A 21,238-nucleotide genomic window follows, 5' to 3' on the forward strand; every position below is an offset into this window, starting at 1 on the left:
AAGCATGGTATACGGCACTAGATACAGAGTAGAAAGATCGGCATCACCAAATAGCACAAGTAACATTTTTATAACCATACAACATTGTTAACGTAAACAGCCGCCAGATATTATTATTGTTATCATTACTATTATTATGTTATAGATGATGTTTTTGCATGTTATAGAATATTATCACTGTAAATACAAAGACGAACTCTGTATTTGTTCATATGTATTCTTTGTCGCAATAAATCATCAAAGATAAAAGCTTAATTGCTAAAAAAAATCATGAAAATAAATATTTTTGAAAACAAAAATGACTTCAATTTTTTTTTTTATGTGCATATGAAACCACCCGATTTTAACGAATATGAAAGGTATGGAAAAATAAGACTACATATTTGTCTATGACGCAATTTTGTTTGTACTTATTCACCATTTTTTACTGTTTTGGTAGATTAACCTAAATTTGTCGATAGCGACAGAGTAACTGAGATTATTACAAATGAAACTTTGATCTGTGATGATTATGCAAATAAATGACCAGTGATATAACCAGTGTACTAGATAACCGATATCACGTGTATTCAGTCGTCGATATTTGAACTAAACTTTTTATTGTTTTATTTTGCTTTGCTGATTATTTTAATGATAAGCATAACTGAAGTTTTACATATTGTCGGATTTTGCTGCTTTTAATATTTTACCTCCAAAATATATCATTAGATTGGATTCTGACCTTCTGTGAAGTGATGTGAACTCTGAGGTAAGTTGTTTGAACAACTGAGAATATTTCTACATTTCTTCTTTTTTTTTTAGAAAAATAATCATCCTTGCATTGCTATTGAATAACTTTACAGTAATTTACTTTTGCATATGCATACTTTAAGCTATTTGAAATTTCAGACTACAAAATTGCTCAATTTTTATGAAATGCAATTGTGATTTTCACGAATATGCCGATCTGAGGATTTGTTACACCCATACTGAGCTACACTCACAAAGCCAGTCGATCTAAGAAAATCGTAGACCCGAATAAATCAAATCTTAAAAAGATCGATAAGTTGGCCTAGGTTTTGTTACACTACCACAAATGAAAAACAGATGCCATTTATTATGATTGAGGTTATTTAAATAAGGAGATGTAGTATGATTGGCAATAAGACAACTATCCATCTACGTACAATTTAAGTGGCAGTATACAATTATAGGCAACCGCAAGGACTTCAACAATGAGAAAAACCCATAATGTACAGTCAGCTATAAAAGGCCACGACATGAAAAATATGAAACAATTCATTTCAGAAAACTAACCGCATAATTTATAACAATACAAAATTTTGGAAAACAAATATGACAAACTGGCATGAACTAACAACCGCTGGACTGCAGGCTCCTGACTTGGCACAGGCACAATAATGTTAAATATAAGACCTGTTTGTGAGCACACTATTCTTCTCTTCTGGTTACAGTGGTGTCATAGCAAAACATAAGAACAAACTATGAAAATCAGTTGAAAGAGGATTAACTCATTAAATCAATACAGAGAAAAACATCAAACAAAAACGAGAGTTGCAGGATAGTTACCCCCATCCCTAACCACAAAATAACACCAAGCCACGGTACATATCTGGCACTACTCGCAGTGACTGATAGTTATTTCAAAGCCAATAACAACTAATAAATAAAAAATCAATGTTCTTTGTGGAAGTTGGACAACATACAAACTGCATGTGGTCAAAAACTGGTCAGGTTACTGGTACTTCGGGACATTTTAAAAGTAATTAAAAGTAATTATAAGCACCTTTGTCAATAATATAAAATTAAGACTATCTATATGTATGTTTCTTACTTACTTTTATTTGAGCGTCTCTGGGAAGATATCCTAATCAATAGCGACATGTGTTGTAGATTGAGGGTTATCATATGAAGATGACGTTTTTCCTAAGAAGAGATACATACGTACATTATATCTTTCATCGACGACGATGCAAATCAACTCTTGCAAATATAGTGATTAACTTGTATGTGCTCACCCTAGTTTAAAAGTTTTAGTATTGTTTATTTTAATATACATGTTAATTTTTCTGTCTTTTGGTCTCTTGTGGAGAGTTGTCTCATTTGGCAATCATATATTCCACATCTTCTTTTTTTTATGTGTACCAGGCATGCTATCTCTCTTTCTTTTTGTGAAATAACTGCAGAGAATTAAATAAAACAATGATTTTCATTTGATACTAAAATGTCACGACCACTTTTCCCTAATAGATGGGAAGACCTTTTACCATATTTTGATACTTTTATACCTGAATGATTCTTTTCTGTTATTGTTTTGGACTTTCATGTTATTTATTACAAAATAAAAAATACTCGGATTTCAGTTATTATGACCTATTATCCAAGTAATTATATAACAATTATCCATTCTAACACCAGGAAACCAAAATGGTTGACGGACGGACCGGTTAAAAACTATATGAATACAAATTGCTCGGAAAATATTACTAGCTGAAAAACTGAAATCCATCTCTTTTACAGATATTGCGTTAGCTGAAAAGTTTAAGATTCAGCATGGCAGAAGAGGATAGAACTCCGATAGTGAACGAAATATATGCTAATAATTATATAAGTTCATTAGATGTGCAAAACCCTGCAAATGATTATGAAGCTTCAAAAGGATTTGAAATAACTCCAGGACAGGTCAAAATACCTGTAACAAAGGATGTAAGTAGTTTAAGACAAGCATTGACAAAATCCTAAAACTCTCACATATTCTCAAAAGTTTATGTTTAGATCTCAAGGTCTTTGAGTCAGTACGTTAACATGATTCACTTTTCAGTTCTATGTTTCATTTTAAAGTCTCATCTCTCAATCATTAACTGTGCAACATTACATTAGGTGCAGACTATATATATAAAAAAAATAGAGAGCCCACAATTTCTTATATAAAATTATAAAAGACTATAATATATGATTTAAGTTCACTGTAAAGAAATCATACAGTATGAAATATCTTGACATCTATTAAGAAGATATCAGCAATTGTATAAATACATCGTATATCAGCTCCCATCAGCAATTTTGTAATGCCAAGCCCGTATAGTTCTATTTATGCTATTTATGCTATTACATGTTTTTTTAAGTATCAATGGAAGCATAATAATATAAAACCAATGTTGAAATAGTAAAATTTCCTACTTAATCGCATTTGTATAATTACACTGTATATGAGGACCCATAAAAAATTCTGTAGTGCTAAGCCCGTTCGAAATACATGTATTTTTATTTATGCTATCAAAAGCCTTTTTTTAAATTTAATATCAATGGAAGCATAAACAAAACAACTAAAACACACACGTTGATAAAATTGACTAGAACGTGTACACATTTGATTTCTTTTGAATTAAACGTTGTTTTATTGGTGAGTTTTTAGTTTTTAACAATACATAAGGTTTGTTTTGTTTAAAGATCTGAATATATAGTTATAATGTAATCATCTTTTTTTTTAAATGTGTTTTTTTTTTTTCAGAAATCTTTCAGTTTTAAGAAATTGTGGGCCTTTACAGGACCGGGGTTTCTAATGAGTATAGCATACCTTGATCCAGGTAACATAGAATCTGATTTACAAGCTGGTGCTATTGCTAAATACAAGGTAAAATGGTATTTTCTATCAAAATACTTAAATATACATGTATTAACTATTGTATAGCACTGATACATAACCGCGAGTAAGCAAGCAGTTTTATATAAATATCAGAAAGATGTGGTATTTTTGCTTATGAGACAACGCGCATAATTTAAAAGTAAGCAACTGTATATATTATATTATTAAGAAGTTTCTATTATGTATGAGTTTGGTACTTAGGCAACCATTTTGTCGCATAATATCTGGTTAATTGAAAAAATGTTATGATTTTAAAGCTAACTCATTTTTTGTAGAATTTGTAGAACTTCTATAGAAACCCTTCAATACATATCGCAAAAGATCATACATAATGTTATTAATTATAACTCGAATTTGACATAAGCGGTCATCCAAGTACCAAAATCTATGATAAACGAGACGAGTTTAATCACCCCAACCTTAGTAGCAATATACCAACTTCACCTATATATGGGATATACATTTCCCAACTCATTCGGTATTTAAGAGCTTGCAGCTGCTACTTACATCAACAGTGTCTAATAAGAAAGTTTATTAACCAGGGGTTTGTCAAAGACGTCTAGTCCTTTTTCTAAAAAAAAAGTTCATCTGCAGATACCAAGATCTTGTTTATATACATTCAGTATCAACTTCACAAATAAAACAGGACGGTCTTGAAGTATAGATTCTTGATACTGACGTTGTTTCTCAATTTAATAACGTTTTATAGTATTATTTTATTTGTCTTTGTGTAAATTATTACTTTTACTGTTTAGTTCATTGTTTAGTAATATCCATTATACGTGGCTCGGTACTTATACATCCTAGCTGTCATTGTGTGAATGTGCTATGGTTAATGTTTGTATTCTTGTCATCGTTTTTGTTAATGTGCTTTGTATATGCCTTTTAAAATTTTGTTTTTCTTTGCTGACAAATTTGTTTGTTTTGATAATGATTAGGATTTTAACACTATGTTGACTGCTGTACCCCTTTTTTTGACATTTTTACCTATTATGTCTGTTTGTTTTGTTCACATAATGTTGTCAAAATATAATGCAATTTGTCCGACTGTCATACACGTGAGAGGTAAAGCAAACTTCAAACCCAGGTTTAATCCGACGTTTTATACACAAGAAAATGCCTGTACCAAGTCTGTAATATAACAGTTGTTAACGATTCGTATGATGTGTTTAAGCTTTTGATTTTGCCGTATGATTGAATTTACCTCGGAGTTTGTATTTTGGTTATGTTACTATTTATATACAATTCATTCTGTGTATTGTTAATAACCAAGTTACTAAATTAAAAGCCGAAGGAAGAATATCACTTACTATGTGTTTTAGTTATTTATAGAATTGTTAATTGTTTCAGTTGATATGGGTGTTAATGTGGTCCACAGTACTCGGGCTGATACTTCAACTTTTGGCAGCAAGATTAGGATGCGTTACAGGTATGATCGACACAATTTTGCTGTATAATACCTAATTAATTATATAGTGATTTCATGTTAATACTAAATGTGATCTTATTACAGTGTACGATGTATATCTCGGTAAAGATTGTAAGATACTTGAAAATCATGAGACTGTCAACAAACAAAATTTACTTCATAAGAAAATCCACTTGTCTGCTGTTGAATAGCGCGTATGTTGGCCTCTACCTAGATGTTTGACTTCTTGTATCAAAGGGTTGTTGTCTTTCTCTCTGACTGAGTAAATCACACCTCATTTTATCAATATTAAGAAATGCCATGACTCAAATAAACAAATTGATACGCACCATACTGAGACTACTACTAGTATATGGAAATAGTAGTATAAGCTTGACTTCAATGAGTAAGAACATTTTGTATATGAACTTTTCAGGTATGAATCTAGCACAAGTGTGTCATCTAGAATATCCAATGTTTCCTCGTATTACTTTGTGGTTAATGGTAGAAATCGCCATCGTTGGAAGCGATATACAAGAAGTCATAGGATCAGCTATTGCTTTAAATCTATTATCCAATCACAAGTAAGCAATGATTTTATTTATTTAATGATAATCGTTTTAATTTACATATAAGACATATTGTTAGCTATTTTGATTGCTTAAATACACATATCAATGGATGAATTTACACTCTTATGAAGGAATCAGCATTACAATGTATTACCATTAGCGAAATAGAGGAACTATTAACTCTGTAAGTGCTGATAAATATTAGAAGCGCATACTACTACAATTAGCAGTCTGCTGCAGCACATAATTTATTATTATCAGCAAAAAATGATACTACAATTAGCAGCTCGAGATATAAAAGCTAAGTTTGACAGAACACGGAACTATAGTTAGCAGCACATAATACTACAGTTATAATTGAAATAATATATCAATTCACAGAATTCCACATAAAATGTGATTTATTACGAAAAAACCTGTTATCCACGATGTGCAGTTACAAATAATCATATTGCAGTACCTACATGATCATATGTCTCAACCAAAATATGCTCACCTCTAGGCGTCTTTGTGTGCTTGGTTAGCGTTTTATTAATTTTTAACACGTATGTCCTTTTATTCATTTTACAAATTTTTATTTCAGAATACCTATATGGGCAGGTGTGTTAATAACTGGTGTTGATACCTTCACATTTCTATTTCTGGAAAGTGCAGGGCTGAGGAAATTAGAAGCCTTCTTTGGCGCTCTCATCACAACAATGGCTGTAACATTTCTCTATATTGTAAGTAATATTTGTTAATATCAAAGAGAAGAAGAGCAGGAAATAATGGCAACAGTAGTATACCACTGTTCAATAGTCATAAATCGATTAAGTTTAATCAAATCCGTGTCACAAACAAAAAGAGAGAGAAACACATCAACTATATAGTGCGTCACACACGAAAGTTTCAACGCCACAAAAAGTGACATCATAACTTTTTTTGATTCGACAACGTTTTTGGATTCGAGCGTCACTGATGAGTCTTTTGTAGACGAAACGCGCGTCTGGCGTATATACTAAATTTAGTCCTGGTATCTATGATGAGTTTATGTAAGCCCAGTAGTCAGCACTTTTGTGTTGACTTGAGTTATCATTGATATGTTCATAATGATAAATTAACTATTAACAAAACTTTGCGGGATTTTTGTAATACTAAGGCTTTTCTACCTCCGGAATATATTACCTTAGCTGTATTTGGCAAAACTTTTAGAAATTTTTGGTCCTCAATGCTCTTCAACTTCGTAATTTATTTGTCCTTTTGAACATTTTTTCATTCGAGAGTCACTGATGAGTCTTTTGTAGACGAAACGTGCGTCTGGCGTAAGTGATATTTTTTAGTCCTGGTATCTACGATGAGTTTATGTAAATCTCTAAAAATAGAACATACAATTGCATCAAGTTTATAAAGATGTTATTTCATGTATTTTCTGAATATTAATATAGAATTGTGTTAGAACTGGTATATTTTTTGTGTTTTCCATCCATATAGTAGGTGCTACTTCTAAATCAAAACTGTGTAAAAACAAATTAATCCTCTGCATATAGTTGTTTAAAAGAAAAAAAATGATCTGAATCAATTAGCTGATTATTTATCTTAACTACGGCAAACATATAGAAACTAAAAATGGAAATAAAACAGTCATAACACAATATCCTACCAGAGTTTCAAAAAGAACATCATAACTAAATACATGAATGTTGGATGTATAAATACCGAGACACGTATGATAACAATGCAAATTCACAATCAGCAAAACAGTCACTTTCGGGAATAGGCCACATTAGGTACTTAGCAGATCAGCTAATGAAGTTGTTAAACCCTAATATAAGACGTGGTAAGAATGTCGCAAGTTAGTTTAGACAAGGACACATCGTATAGATCAACCAATTCGTGGTGGTGTCCATTTAATTTATGAAGTTTCATTTTGATATTTCCTTCTCATAAATCTGCTGTATATGAAGGCCACATAGTGTGAGCATGCACGAACATAACGTATCAACCGAGATATGTAAACACCATACTATGGGACAGAGGGTATGTTACTGCTGAAAAATTGTAAATTGATAATTGGGAAGTTGAAATCGTCCCTTTCGTCATAGATTTTAGTGCACAGTCGTCCATCTGTGTCAAAGAGGGACAGTCAAACTCATAAATCGAAAATGAACTGACAACGCCATGGCTAAAAATGAAAAGGACAAACAGACAAACAATAGTACACATGACACAACATAGAAAAATAAAGAATAAACAACACGAACCCCACCAAAAACTAGGGGTGATCTCAGGTGCTCCGGTAGGGTAAGCAGATCCTGCTCCACATGTGGCACCCGTCGTGTTGCTTATGAGATAACAAATCCGGTAAATAGTCTAATTCGGTAGGTCACATTTATGAAAGGGAAGGGGATTGTAGTTACGACGTAAGGAACATATCCGATATCATTTGTGAAACGGTTATTCCATAACGGTCAAACAACTCGTGATGGCGTCCGTAAAATTTATGAAGAGATGATTTCAACTTCACCATTTGGAATTCTTGATTTAATAGCTTCCTTGTGAGCAACAACCTTCTATCAAGAAAATCATGATAGGAAATGCAAGCACGGGAATATCCTATCAACTGGAAGATGTATACACCGTATGCAGGTGCTGCTGGAATGTTGATACTTAGAAATGGAAAGTTCACAACTGAAGAGCTGAAATCATATCTTTTGTCGTAAAGTTTTGTTTTCAATCGACCCTCATTGTCAATTTCTAGACGTAAGTCAAGATATGAGTCCGACTTGACTGTATCTGTTGTATCCTTTATCTTTAGTTCAATGGGATAGATGCGTTCGACATAGTCACCAAATTTTGAATTATTTAGTGAAAGAACATCATCTATATAGCGGAACGTAGAGTTAACGGATATTACTAACTTCTTATCTTTCTTCCTGAGAAGTTCCTGTATGAAGTCAGCCTCATAATAATAAAGAAACAAGTCAGCAAGGAGAGGGGCACAATTCGTTCCCATTGGAATGCCGATAGTCTGTTGAAAAACACGTCCTCCTAACGTAACAAATATGTTGTCAATCAAGAAATCAAGCATTTTGATTTTGTAAGTTTCACGCCTCCGGGTGCTGGAATTTCTCGCTACATTGAAAACCTGTTGGTGACCTTCTGCTATTGTTTTTTTCTATGGTCGTGTTGTTGTCTCTTTGGCACATTCCCCATTTCCATTCTCAATTTTATTGTTTGAATCAGAGTGATCCTTTACAAAGTAGGATTTAGCCCTTCCTAAGACAAGATACTTGTATCTTCGTTGGGTATTCTTTTTTTATGAAACAAGGCAATACAAACTCTTTCAATTTGTCTTTTAATTTGGAATATGGAATAATTGTATAAAGTGTAGAAAAGTCAAATGTTTTAATACTATTACAAGACGAAAGAGAGTTAGATTGTATGTACTCTAAAAGATCTTTGGAATTTTTAAGTATCCACATCTGATTCACGACACCTCTAGAATAGGCAGTTTCACAATAACTTTGAGGAAAAGATCAAGGTATGCAGCAGCCTTTCTAGTATGAGTAGTATTCTTAATTTCAAGTTCACTGAGATATATCAGATGTTAGTACTGACTGAAATATGAGTTATTCAGTGAAGGGACCTCATCAATATATCTGAAAACAATATTAAAGAATTTAATTAAAGAAAGGTGCTTTTTCTGTTTGTCTCTATAGAAGGTTCTGCGTGAATTCTGTTTTATGCAGTACAAAAAAAAAATCGACCAGGAGGTGTGCACAAATCGTACCCATTGGACTACCGACTGTCTGTTTAAATATTAATCATCCAAACTCAACAAATATAATGTCAATCGAAAACTCCAGCATTTTGATAATATCATCTTCAGTATATTTTTTGATTGAAGCAGTGTGGTTCTACTATTATAACTCGAAACAAGAAATTTATAACTACGATTCCAATTAAAAAATAAAGGAGCTGTGTTAAATGAGGCAGTGAAGTCGATCTATCAGTTGATCATTGGGAATAGTAGTGTAAACAAAGAACAAAAAAAAGGATTTCATGTAACATCTACGATCATAATACAGGCACTTTACAATGTTATTTATTTTTACTGGAAGCTACACGAAACCTCTTTCTAAATTATTAACATCTATTTTATCAGCAATCAAAGACGGGCTTCAGAGTTATTGTGAAACTGCCTATTCTAGAGGGGCGTGAATCAGATGTGGATACTTAAAAATTCCAAAGATCTTTTAGAGAACATACAATCTAACTCTCTTTCATCTTGTAACAGTATTACAACATTTGACTTTTCTACTCTGTACACTAGTATTCCACATTCCAAACTAAAAGACAAATTGAAAGAGTTGGTATTGCTTTGCTTCGTAAAAAAGAATCGCCAACGTAGATACAAATATCTTGTCTTGGGCAGGGATAAATCCTACTTTGTAAAGGATCACTCTGATTCGAACAAAAAATTCTCTGAAACTGATATTATCAAGATGCTTGATTTCTTGATTGACATATTTGTTACGTTAGGAGGACGTGTTTTTCAACAGACTATCGGCATTCCAATGGGAACGAATTGTGCCCCTCTCCTTGCTGACTTGTTTCTTTATTATTATGAGGCTGACTTCATACAGGAACTTCTCAGGAAGAAAGATAAGAAGTTAGCAATATCCTTTAACTCTACTTTTCGCTATATAGATGATGTTCTTTCACTAAATAATTCAAAATTTGGTGACTATGTGGAACGCATCTATCCAATCGAGCTAGAGATAAAGGATACTACAGATACAGTTACGTCGGCCTTACATCTAGAAATTGACAATGAGGATCGGTTGAAAACAAAACTTTACGACAAAAGAGATGATTTCAGCTTTCCAATTGTGAACATTCCATTTCTAAGTAGCAACATTCCAGCAGCACCTGCATACGGGGTATATATCTCCCAGTTGATAGGATATTCCCGTGCTTGCATTTCCTATCATGATTTTCTTGATAGAGGGTTGCTGCTCACAAGGAAGCTATTAAACCAAGAGTTCCAAATGGTGAAGTTGAAATCATCCCTTCGTAAATTTTACGGACTCCATCACGAGTTGTTTGACCGTTATGGAATAACCGTTTCACAAATGATATCGGATATGTTCCTTACGTCGTAACTACAATCCCCTTCCCTTTCATGAATGTGACCTACCGAATTAGACCATTTACAGGATTTGTTATCACATAAGCAACACGACGGGTGCCGCATGTGGAGCAGGATCTGCTTACCCTTCCGGAGCACCTGAGATCACCCCTAGTTTTTTGGTGGGGTTCGTGTTGTTTATTCTTTAGTTTTCTATGCTGTGTCGTGTGTGCTGTTGTTTGTTTGTCTTTTTAATTTTTAGCCATTGCGTTGTCAGTTTGTTTTAGATTTATGAGTTTGACTGTCCCTTTGGTATTTTTCGTCCCTCTTTTAAAGTTAGTTTTGCAGTAAGAATATCTGTCAATTTCGTAAAAATATGTTCAAAAAATGTGGATGGCAAAAGATCCAATACTCGGCCGTTTTTAATTCGAATACTCTATTCATCTTGCAAACGATTTCCCTTAACAATAGACAATATAGTTCAACCTTTTACAGAGAAAATGATTTTGACTTGCAATTATACATTTCATTATTCCTTTAGTATGTGAAAATTATGCCAAACCAAGGAGACATTCTAATTGGAATGTGGTTTCCATGGTGCGAGAATTGTGACAAGGACTCCATTGTACAGTTAGTAGGAATTGTGGGAGCAGTCATCATGCCACACAATATATATCTCCATAGTGCTTTAGTTTTAGTATGTTATGATAAATAATTCTAAGATAGATACATTGTAAAAATAAAAAAATTCCATTAATTTTAGTAAATCCATAGAAATTTCAATAAAAAACTAGAAAAACTAGAAAAAAAACTTAAGTATAAGTACGCACAACCATTCATCATTAAATACAGACAACAGTAGTATACCACTGTTCAAAAGTCATAAAATTATTAAGAGAAAAAAAATCCGGGTCACAAACTAAAAATGAGGAGAACACATCAACGATGAGAGGAAAACAACTGCAACAAAACAAACGCCAACATGCATAAAAATGGAATATTTGATAACAACAACCACATTCCCGGACTTGGTACTGGATATTTTTAGAAAAAAAGTGGATTGAGCCTGGTTCAATGGCCAAACCTCCCGCTTACACGGAAATGTTACAAATTTCGATGAAATGACAACAATAGATGATAGTATAAACAAACGCAAGAACACTCAGCACAAAGAAATAAACAAACAATATAATAGTACATTAGGACGCCACAGACTGCGGATCACATAAATGGTTCATCACCACAAAAAGTTACGTATAGATAATCTTAAAATTCACACGACTATATGGAATAAGATTCTAAGATTTACAATTATTTTCACATTTTTAGTCTAAATAATTATCATGATTGTGACGGTCTTGACAGGCTATCAATTTTGATTTTTTTTTAATTATTAGTACAAAAATGTATTTAAAAGTATATATTATGTTTGAATTAAGTTTGGAACTTTTCATGAAATTATTAAAGTAAAACTTTGTTTTTGTAGACAAGGAATATTGACAGAACTGACAAACATGAGGTGGCCGAGGCAATCAAGTACAACAGTATAGAATCAGGTAAATTAATTCCCTAAATTACAAATCTTAAACAAAGTGGAATCTTTATACACGATATATGTTTAACATAAGTATATATAGCCAACCCAGATCCCTATTACGTAAACGAATGATCTCTAGATGACGTTTTCTAAGCAAGCCTTATATTCAGTAGTAGATATCTGTATATCTTTATTTTGCACAATAATCGCACTATTTCAAAAGATTAAAAACAACTTCACACAGTTGGTTTCAATTGCGTGGTATGTCAGAAAATACATGCTGTACCCATATTTTGACTATTTTATTTATTATGTCTGTTTAGTTCACGCATCATTGTAAATATAACGGCATTTGATGAGACTGTCATCAAAGTGAGAGGGTTAGCGCTATAAAACCAGGTTTAATCCACCATTTTCTACATTTGAAAATGCCTGTACCAAGTCAGGAATATGACAGTTCTTGTCCATTCGTTTTTGATGTGTTTTGTTATTTGATTTTGCCATGTGATTATTGACTTTCCGATTAGATTTTCATCTAAGTTCAGTTTTTTTGTGATTTTACATTTTGTTCATTGAAATTAATACATACTATTACAGATAATATATATTTGATAAATATTTTTGATATTGTTTGCACCCAATTTATATAACTATCAGTTGAGTGCCTCTATTATAAAATACTTCTCATCTATACGCTCAATATTTGTTTTTATATATATTCAGCAATAGCATTGTTTGTATCCTTTATCATCAATCTGTTTGTACTAGCAGTATTTGCTGCAGCTTTCTCGGGTCCAACTTTTAGAGAGGAAGCCAGTTTACATAATGCTGCAAGTACATTATATTTATACATATTTTCTATGATAAACCTTAAACGAAATCTTTTTGCATTAACTAAGACATATGATTAAAACCAATGCAGTAAATTATAAGCGCATAATTTTGATTGATATCTATGAAATTTCAGTGAAAACATTGCAGTTGTGAATTAAGGTTTAATTCTTGATTACTCTATTTAATGCATCATTTAGATATATTTTGTAAGACTTTTCAAACTGCAATATTTTAGGGCATTTGGTTATACGAACAATACGGCCTTGGTGTAAAGATCATTTGGGGAATAGGTATCCTGTCTGCTGGTCAAAGTTCTACAATGACGGTACAGTATAATAGAAGTCACAAGAAATAATAATGTTAAATAATTGTTATATATGGTTTCATATAATATCACAAGACCACATCAATAGCACAGTTTTACATTTACAATATACAGTATAAAGTCATTAAGGGGCGTATACTAATAAAGTGATACATGGTTCTGGACTATACTTATTGGATACTAAAACTTTGATATTTAATATCATATTTGATTTATAAATGTTTTTGATTTATAGATTCGATATGAGGAAAATGAATATTGTCTGTCTAACCCTAAGATTATGAATTTATATAAATAAAGGCACAAATATAGATAAAGGCCAGTCTTTAAATGAGCCTGTCCTACGTTTTATAGCAGTCTCAGGTCTGATAGTATAGTAGCAATATACTAATATTATAATACATATGCACACACACACACATATTATAGTAATGCGATACAATAGTATATAGTATATGCGATACAATATAATATGATGTGTGGTGCATTTGAACCCATCGACAGAAAAAAAGACAACTAGAAGTAAACACACGTTCCTAAAAAAAAGCAAAGTGTATATATAATATGTCACATTACGTCAACTGTTCAAAATATTGATAAAATCTGATCACTTTCCATATCTTGATACAGTCTTGTATATTTCTTTTAGAACATCAATCTGTTCATTTGCTGCAGAATATTTTGAAATTAATTTTACATGGTAATATTTCAGGGAACTTATGCAGGGCAGTTTGTAATGGAGGTTAGTATGAGACATTTTCATTTAAGAAATATTATTTGCATGGTGACTTTTTTTTTGGCTGGAAAAATTTATTCTTGTCAAACGAGTGTTCATTTCTTTAACCATCCCAATAAAAAATGAAAGTCTATTTAAGACCAGCCATATAAGTATTCGAGTTTTTAAAAGTATATATCGCTTCAATTCTTTTTCAGGGATTTATGAATATAAGATGGTCAAAGTGGAAACGGGTTTTATTGACTAGGTCTATTGCCATGGTACCAACAATTATTGTGGCTCTCATAGCAACCAATGACCTTGATGCAATGAACAACTGGTTGAATGTCCTCCAGAGTGTACAACTTCCGTTTGCTTTACTACCTGTTTTACACTTTACGAGCAGTGAAACTATTATGAGAGAGTTTAAAAATGGAAGGTAAAAGTATACCAAGTCAGAAAATTATACAACTAGTCAGTAGTGTTTGCCTCACACCCCAAGCTATAAAATATCTTTACAAATAGGATAAATTTTCCTAAATATTTAATTTACATATATAATACCCTTTTTAACTCAGTATACATATAAAAATAAAGAGATGTAGCATTATAACTAATGAGACAACTATCCACGGGCCAAAAGAATAAAACTGGAAATAATTACAGTTAGAGATCTAACATTTTGGAAATCAATGAACAAAATTTATACCATATCGCAAGATATAAAAAGCACCAGTGCGAGAAAAATATAAAAGAACCAACTACCTTATGAGTATACCAACAATGTAAGAACGGCATATATATGGCAGACGCAATCAGTGACAAACACTTTATAACATGTTCCTGGCTTGGGTCATGCATATAAAGGAGGTGATGGGCATTAATAAATTTGTTAGCACTGAAAGCCTTAAACTAAGACAGTGATGTAACAATGCAACACAAGAACTAATTGTAAAACTTGGTTGAAAATAGCTCTAATCATCAGATCGGTACTAAACACAACAAAAATAATAGAAAGACACAAGACAAACAAGAGGCTCTCAAGAGCCTGAATCGCTCACCTGGTAAACAATGCCTTATTGAACATATTGAACCATGCCAGGCAAACATGTACAGCTAACAATTCTTCAATTATTACAAATATATATGACTTACTGTTTATAAATAAAGAAAATGAGACCAAAACACAAACACTTAAAACTTAGCAATGGACTGTGAAAATGAGGTCAAGTTCAAATAAAACCTGCGTAACCGACATATAGATCATAAAATATTTTCATACACCAAATATAGTTGACCTAATGCATAAAGTATTAAAAAAATAGACCAAAACTAAAAAAGTTAACTTTGACCACTGAATTATGAAAATGAGGTCAAGGTTAGATGACACCTGTCAGCTAGACATGTACACCTTACAATCATTCTATACACCAATTTTAGTAGACCTATTGCATATAGTATAAGAAAAACAGACCAAAACACAAAAACTTAACTATAACCACTGAACCATGAAAATGAGGTCAAGGTGAGATGACACCTGCCAGTTGGACATGTACACTTTACAGTTCTTCTATACACCAAATCTACTAGACTTATTGCTTATAGTATCTGAGATATGGACTAGACTACGAAAATTTAACGTTGTTCACTGATCCATGAAATGAGGTCGAGGTCAAGTGAAAACTGTCCGACAGGCATGAGGACCTTGCAAGGAACGCACGTACCAAATATAGTAGATCTTACTTTGCTGATCATTTTTGCTGTTTACAGTTTATCTTCATCTATAATAATATTCAAGATAATGACCAAAAACTGCAAAATTTCCTTAAAATTACCAATTAAGTGGCAGCAACCCAACAATGGTTTGTTTGATTCATCTGAAAATTTTTGGGCTGATAGATCTTGACCTAATGAACATTTTTACGCCATGTCAGATTTGCTCTTGATGCTTCCGTTTTTGAGATATAAGCCAAAAACTGCATTTGACCCCTATGTTCTATTTTAAGTAACGGCGGCCATGTTTTTTGACGGATCAAAAATCGAAGCATACACTTTGTGCAGGATAATCTAAGGAACAATCATTTTAAGTTTCATTCAAATCCATTCAGTAGTTTCAGAGGAGAAGATGTTTGAAAAATTGTTAACGACGACGACGACGGACGCCAAGTGATGAGAAAAGCTCACATGGCCTTTTAGGCCAAGTGAGCTAAAAATAAAAAGTGTCGAGCTATGAGTACTCGAATTCTCTTGTAAAGGACAAACTAAGTTCTCCAATATTTTAGTGTCAATCAATACACTTCTAACAGATCAAGTGTAAAGAGTTTACTCGTCATTACTAAACTGTACGATAATGGTAACAATTTTAAACAGGTTCAAATCTCAATCGATTAGAAAGAGACAAATCGAGTTTACAAATAGTAACAGGAGGAATCGCAAGAACTTATAAAGGAGCCAGATCGGGTTTGACAATAGGGTATATATGTAGGCGATAGTAATTAACCGATGTTCAAATTTCGTATTTAGTATCTCTATCAAGAAGAGCCAAATCAAGGTTACAATTGGTATTTGAGGGAATCACATTAACTCCAATATTAGCAATGTCGGGTGCGTCGATAAATGGAAATTCATGAACTTTTTAAGATAATACATCTTTCTATCATTGAGAAGGTTCTGAATAAAGTCTTACATCTGTGGCAATATCGAGAAAAAGAGCAATATATAAAGCAGACCTTCTAGTTTCAGTATTTTTTTTTTATCTTGAGTTCATAGGGATATAAGAGATGCAAGCAAATACTGAAGATTATCAAAAAATTAAAACAACCACTATATAGATTTCATGCGTCCGATCATGCGGTTTCTAAATTTACATTCATCAGGATAATTTTGATGCCCTCGGTGTATATATGTCTTTTCAAAGAATGATTGTTCAAAAATCTTAACAGACAATTGGTATCTATGATTCCCGCTTTCGTAGAAAAGGTTCGTTTGAACGAGACGATGTATTGTATCTGTAAATCGAGCATGAGGAAGTGTAAAAAAATCAAAAAAGTTTTGATATTACAGCAAGATTGTAAAAATTGTGATTGAAGATTTGAAGTAGATCTCCGAAATTTGTAAGAATCCAAATCGGATTGACTCTGCATTACATATTGGTGAAGGTTATGTACCATTGAAATGGCGATCAGAACTTTAGAAATATGTTTAGTAAAACATTTTAACGACTAGTTAGATGACAACAATTCCGTTTTTTCTTCTTCTTCATTTTGTAAATCATCAAAGATCAATGAACACATGATTCATTCCATATGACATTTTTGTTTTTGTTGTTGTAGAGTCATGAAGATTACTGTTTGGGGTTTAGCTATTTTAGTTATGGGAATTAACTTTTATCTTGTAATAATATCTGTGGTAAGTTGCATATATCTCGCATGAAAATAATATCTCATGAATACATCAAATGTAACAATTGAACTTAGAAACATTAAAATCCAAATATTACCATGAACATTCCATTTTAAGATGAATGCATGCATGTGCTTGAAAAACAGGTAAATACAAGTGCACCCAAATGTGAAAATGAACAATTCGACTTTTTTAAAACACAATAACTGTTTATCTAATAAACGATCTAGTATGGGTAAAATCAGAACAAACGATAAGTATACGCAATAGTCATAAGATATACGAAAAACTAGCTCAAATTAGAATATAATATGGGTTAATAATCTACCATAATATTCATTGTGTTTTTATCATGCAGTCCCTAAGCCAAATCATATCAATTATGAAATGATTTTGGTTTTTTAAGTTCTCTCCTAAATTTATCTCAATTAACAAATATAAAAGTTGTATAAATGCAAAAGTCACCATAGTCAAGTGCTTAAAGGACACTTATTGCTTTAAAAAAATAGTATTTTGTCCTCCTTGTAGTTAATGCAAACAGACAGGTATACCATACAGTCATTCAGATTAAATGCAGGTGCTCAAATGAATTTGATAATAAGCGTTCGAGAAAAAAACATCTGTATAATAGCCGACATTTTGGATGGTTGTAACTGTTGGGTGGCAGATACATTTTCACTTTAATTTATTTCCTACTTTACTGAAACATACAATACATGATATATTTTAATATACATGATTATAATTGAAAAATAACAAACTACGTTAGATAACACATAATGCAAGTCTACGCGTTTTATGAGAAGGATTATAAAGCAGTTTACTCGCAATTTTGAGGGGAAATGATCTAAAATGATTTGTATTTTTTCTTAGGGATCCGGAAATCAATGGTGGATTTATGTAATCGCTGTTATAGTTATATTTGTTTATCTGGCCTATGTGGCATATATTGTAAGTTGATTAGTAATTATGTATAAATCTGGCTTATGTGACGTTTTTTGTTAGTTGATTAGTGATTATGTATATATCTGGCCTATGTGGCATATTTTATAAGTTGATTAGAAATTATGTAGATATCTTGCGTAACTGGCTTATCTGATGGGTCCAATTTCTACCATTTTTATGGAAGGGATTCAAGGAAAATAATCAATATGCTGTAAAATGGAAATATAGTAAAAAGAAGATGTGGTATGATTGCTCCCCACAAGAGACCAAATAAAACAGAAATTAACAACTATAGGTCACCGTACGGCCTTCTAAAATGCACAAAGCCACTACCGCATAGTCAGCTATAAAAGACCATGAAAGCACAAATTTAAAACAGGTCAAAGGACCTAATTAATGTACGAAAAAAACAACGTACTTATGTGTTTGTATGCTGGTATTGTTTTGTCAATTATGAATGTGATGTCTGTTTATACAATTGAGTTTTGGATGCTGGATCCCAATCATGCCACTAGAAGATGCCCGCAAAATTGGGGTCAATTGGGCCAAAACAAAAGATTTTTAATATTTCGCGGGCAGTTCGTCGACTTGTTATGCGCGAAAGCGTATAAGACAAAAATCGATAACGGTTCCAAATCTAGATATTTTCTCAAAATTTGCCGTTTTCTGAGGGAAAAAAGTTGTTTCAAAAATGTTTTAGATGCTAGATCCCAATAATTATCTTGACATGGACATTGAAAGGATATAAAGAATGTTATCCGCATTGTACTATGTTGTCTGTGCCCTAAAAGGTAGCAATGAGACCTCGGAGATATAACTATTATGCCAGTGACAATACGGTTTTGATTGTACTTAATATAATCTGTACTCCAATAGTCAAGTTATAAGTTGCATTTGGTGATATAACTAGAATATAAGAGCAAAGGGTAGTATTTTGGTCCTGAAACTAACTTATGATTAAAACTTCATATTTCCATTTAAATTTTGGTCACAAGTTAATTTGATTTCTCAAAGACGATCAGATAATCATGTATTCTTATACCTTTTGTTAATCTGTGTTCGGACCTATTTTTAGATCTGGTCGCTCTGGTGGCAGCTAAATCAAAAATAGTTCAGGACACAGAATCCCAAAAGGGATTGTCATGTACACATAAATATCAATATACAGATCAAAGTTTCTTGATTATAGTTTAATATGTTTTCGCTGCTGCAGGTACCAAAGCAATGATTTCAGTCATGTTTACCTTAGACAAGACAATTAAATCAATAGGTTTTTTTTTCTCATGCAGCTATGTTTTGATATCACACTTTTTCAACTAAGAAAATATGTTAACTATGGCAATTGAAAATGGGTATCCCCTCAAAACACATCTCTGTATTGTACTCTTGTAGTCTGTGTTCAATAACAGACATTTAAAAATAATCTTAGCAAATAATTATGTTTTTTTTCAGGCTATTGGTCCACACACTGTATTGAAACTAAAGGTAACTATTAAGGATTTGGTATTAAGCTCAAAATATCAAATTGAATGGTATGCATAAAGAAACTGGCTGTGTATTTCGGTTATTGAAATTAGGCATACCTTTTTTTTAATCTAATTTGGCAGGATGGAATTGTGGTTGTGGAGATTGAAAGGATGTAAAAAATATGATTACTGTATCGAAGTTTCGAAATTAATTCTTAATAAGAAAAAAGAACATATGTGCTTGCTATATAAGTCAGATAATGCATATTTTAAAGTTTTTCTTGTCATAGAACATACCTTGGAAGTCAGGATTGCCCAAAGAAAGACCTCCCTACGGTCTGGCGTACTAAATTATAATCCTGGTATCTTTGATAACTAATTTCATTTGACCAATCCTGACACCCACCCCTCGGTGTGTTCTACAAGAAAAACATTGTATTATCTATAACATATATATATATAATGTGATATATGAACATGGATTAATCCAATTTTTGCTACCTAACCTAAGCCCAAAGCATTGGTTAACATAATCCAGAAATCTAACAGAGCAAAAAAGCTATGTTATACCTCACTTAAAAATAAATGTGCTTCTCGTTTTAGATGATGATTGCTTTGAAGTTCAATCGAGACACTGAAAAAATACTGAATGAAATTGAAAGAAGGGAAACTCTCAAATATACAACAAGGGAAGATCTTAGCAATACAGCATCTTGATAAATCTACTCTAGATATTGGCAAGATACTTTCATTAGTTTCTATCATATTGGTTGAAGTAGGAGGAGGAATCTTTAAGGTGCATAGCACAAAAGTTGAAATTGTTGAAGATTTCTTGTTAAAAAATAACCCCAGTATTTCACAAATAGAATAAATATTCTCCTTATTTATAGTATCCTTAGCTGTTATTTTGTGGCATTATGTACTTGTGGAAACGACCTACAGTATGTTTTATTTCTAAAGTCTCTTTCAAAATTATAATAATACTATGCAAAATTCCACAAATAACTTATGTGATTATGGACCTTTTGCGCATTATAGTGATATTATTGGTAGGTGTAGAACGATTTTTATATGTTCACACAAATATATAACATACCATGAAGTGATATTCTATACCTCATATTAAAACATATAATTTTGAGAATTTGTGACTACTTGTTAATATGCCTTTGTATGTCTTCAAGTTCGCCAAAACAAAAAATAATATTTTTTTCTGGTTAACTATGCTCATGCTTTAGTAAAGGTATCAATCTCAAAACTTCGTTTGTGAAGGCAGTG

At 32.2% G+C, this 21,238-nt stretch overlaps 1 protein-coding gene across 1 annotated transcript; it reads left to right on the forward strand.

Annotated features, from left to right (window-relative positions):
* Positions 1-617: 617 nt before the first annotated feature.
* On the forward strand, positions 618-21,104 carry LOC139512902 (natural resistance-associated macrophage protein 2-like). The gene is made up of 16 exons (XM_071300863.1): positions 618-748; positions 2,521-2,706; positions 3,512-3,634; positions 4,997-5,075; positions 5,491-5,638; positions 6,210-6,348; positions 11,278-11,433; positions 12,223-12,292; positions 12,997-13,103; positions 13,343-13,432; positions 14,145-14,174; positions 14,366-14,586; positions 17,480-17,555; positions 18,423-18,500; positions 19,947-19,979; positions 20,564-21,104. The coding sequence occupies exons 2-16, from the start codon at positions 2,554-2,556 to the stop codon at positions 20,675-20,677; spliced, it is 1,617 nt and encodes a 538-aa protein (XP_071156964.1). The 5' UTR covers positions 618-748; positions 2,521-2,553; the 3' UTR covers positions 20,678-21,104.
* The last annotated feature ends 134 nt before the right edge of the window (positions 21,105-21,238 follow it).

Source organism: Mytilus edulis, chromosome 2 (genome assembly GCF_963676685.1).
Source record: "Mytilus edulis chromosome 2, xbMytEdul2.2, whole genome shotgun sequence".
Lineage (NCBI taxonomy): Eukaryota > Metazoa > Mollusca > Bivalvia > Mytilida > Mytilidae > Mytilus > Mytilus edulis.